The sequence below is a fragment of the Lipotes vexillifer genome, unplaced genomic scaffold (assembly GCF_000442215.2).
Source record: "Lipotes vexillifer unplaced genomic scaffold, Lipotes_vexillifer_v1.1 scaffold914, whole genome shotgun sequence".
Taxonomy (NCBI): Eukaryota; Metazoa; Chordata; class Mammalia; order Artiodactyla; family Lipotidae; genus Lipotes; species Lipotes vexillifer.
In genome coordinates, this window is record NW_006780388.1 from 2511819 (window position 1) to 2513270 (window position 1452).

Sequence of the window (1452 nt, forward strand, 5' to 3'; positions counted from 1 at the left end):
GCCCCACAGCCCGCTCCACCTGCCTTCCCCTGCCCCACCTCATCCGCAGCTCGCTCTCCGTTGCCCCTCCCTGCCATGACCTGGGTCTCCCATTTCCCCAACCAGACTGAGCAGCAGGAAGGCAGGCCCATGTCAGTCCTGTTCCCAATGGAGCCAGTGTCCAGAATAGAGCCTGGTGCTGAGCAGACAAAGGCCTCCCCTGACCTATCCCCACCTCTGGGGTGAGGGCTTTCATGCCCAGGGGAAGCTCTTGCATCTGGACGTGGACTTCGTGGATGACAGTGCCCTTGGCATCTGTCACCAGGTGAATCACAGGCGAAGTTTCCATGGGCCCACCTGTCATTGCCGATGATGTAACAGTCCCCACGGTGGAGGCACCAGGCCCTTTAAGGCAGAACCAAGAGAGTCCATGAAGAAACACCCAACCAGGGTGGCACTCAGAGAGCAGCCAGGGCCGGGGCAGGGAGCCCCCGACCACACTGACCTGTGGGAGTGTCCTCTTTTCCAACAACCACATCTTTGCTCATGCTGAAGCGGATTTTTTCCGTGCATGGGGTGAGAGACTTGAGGTGCCGGGTCAGCGCACCCGACTCGCGGAAGCTCTTCCCACACTTGGCACACTTATAGGGGCGCTCATCTGCAGAGAGAATGGCGTCAGCCTAGGGCGGGACGCTGGCTTGGTGCTGAGGGGAAGGCAGGCCTGGAGCCACAGCCTCAGTACCACCAGGAGGAAGTGGCCACGAAGCCTAGGGGCCAGGGCACCCCCAGGGCCAGCAGCACCGTGCTGTGCAGCTCCCAGCCCCAGGCCCGAGGCCGGCTCACCTGTGTGCCGCCGGTGGTGCCGGATGAGTGAGCCTTTGGTCCGAAAGGAGGCCCCACACAGTTTGCACTCGTGGTCCTTTCGGCTACTGTGGGTGACCATGTGGGCCTTAAGGATACTGCCCTGTGGGGGAGGGGCAGCGAGGCTCAGGCACCTCCCTGGGCAGGAGCGGAAAGGCCTGGCTCCCACAGCCAGTGCGCCCGCGGCCCCAGGGCCTCACCGTCTTGAAGGTCTTGTGGCACAGCATGCACACGTAGCGGCCGTCCTTGTTCACCAGCAGCTTGACCTGGGCCTGCTCACCCTCCCCAGAGAGCCCAGGCCCCTGACAGTTGGGGCTGCCCCGGGCCTCTGCCATCCCGCTGTCCCCCGGCTCCGCCTCAGAGGCCACGATGACCTCTTTGATGTGTCCACCACCTGAGGAGAGGCAGATGGGCCTGAGCCTTGGGATGCCACGGGCCTTGCCGCTTCCTCGGATCCCAGCCCGAGGACACTGCTGTGGCACAGTGGAGTTGTCTTGACCAACCCCCAGCCCCAGCACATGGCGCCTGCTCAGCCTGAAAGGGTGGGAGGTACTGTGCTCTGACTCCATGGAGCTGCCCAGAGGAGTTCCAGGCCTCCAGAATGTGTTCAGC

General features: G+C 63.4%; 1 protein-coding gene across 5 annotated transcripts in view; it reads right to left on the bottom strand.

The window, feature by feature from the left end:
* Nucleotides 1–1452, bottom strand: part of E4F1 (E4F transcription factor 1) — a 10451-nt gene that overhangs the window by 2599 nt on the left and 6400 nt on the right. For 2 of the 5 annotated variants that reach the window (XM_007453535.1, XM_007453538.1), the window contains exons 4-7: nt 1041–1234; nt 823–943; nt 476–637; nt 215–384 (exon numbers count right to left, since the gene is read on the bottom strand). In XM_007453535.1, the coding sequence (XP_007453597.1) occupies nt 215–384; nt 476–637; nt 823–943; nt 1041–1234 (647 nt within the window). The remainder of the gene's footprint in view (nt 1–214; nt 385–475; nt 638–822; nt 944–1040; nt 1235–1452) is intronic. The other 3 variants (XM_007453539.1, XM_007453537.1, XM_007453536.1) reach the window with 2 other exon arrangements.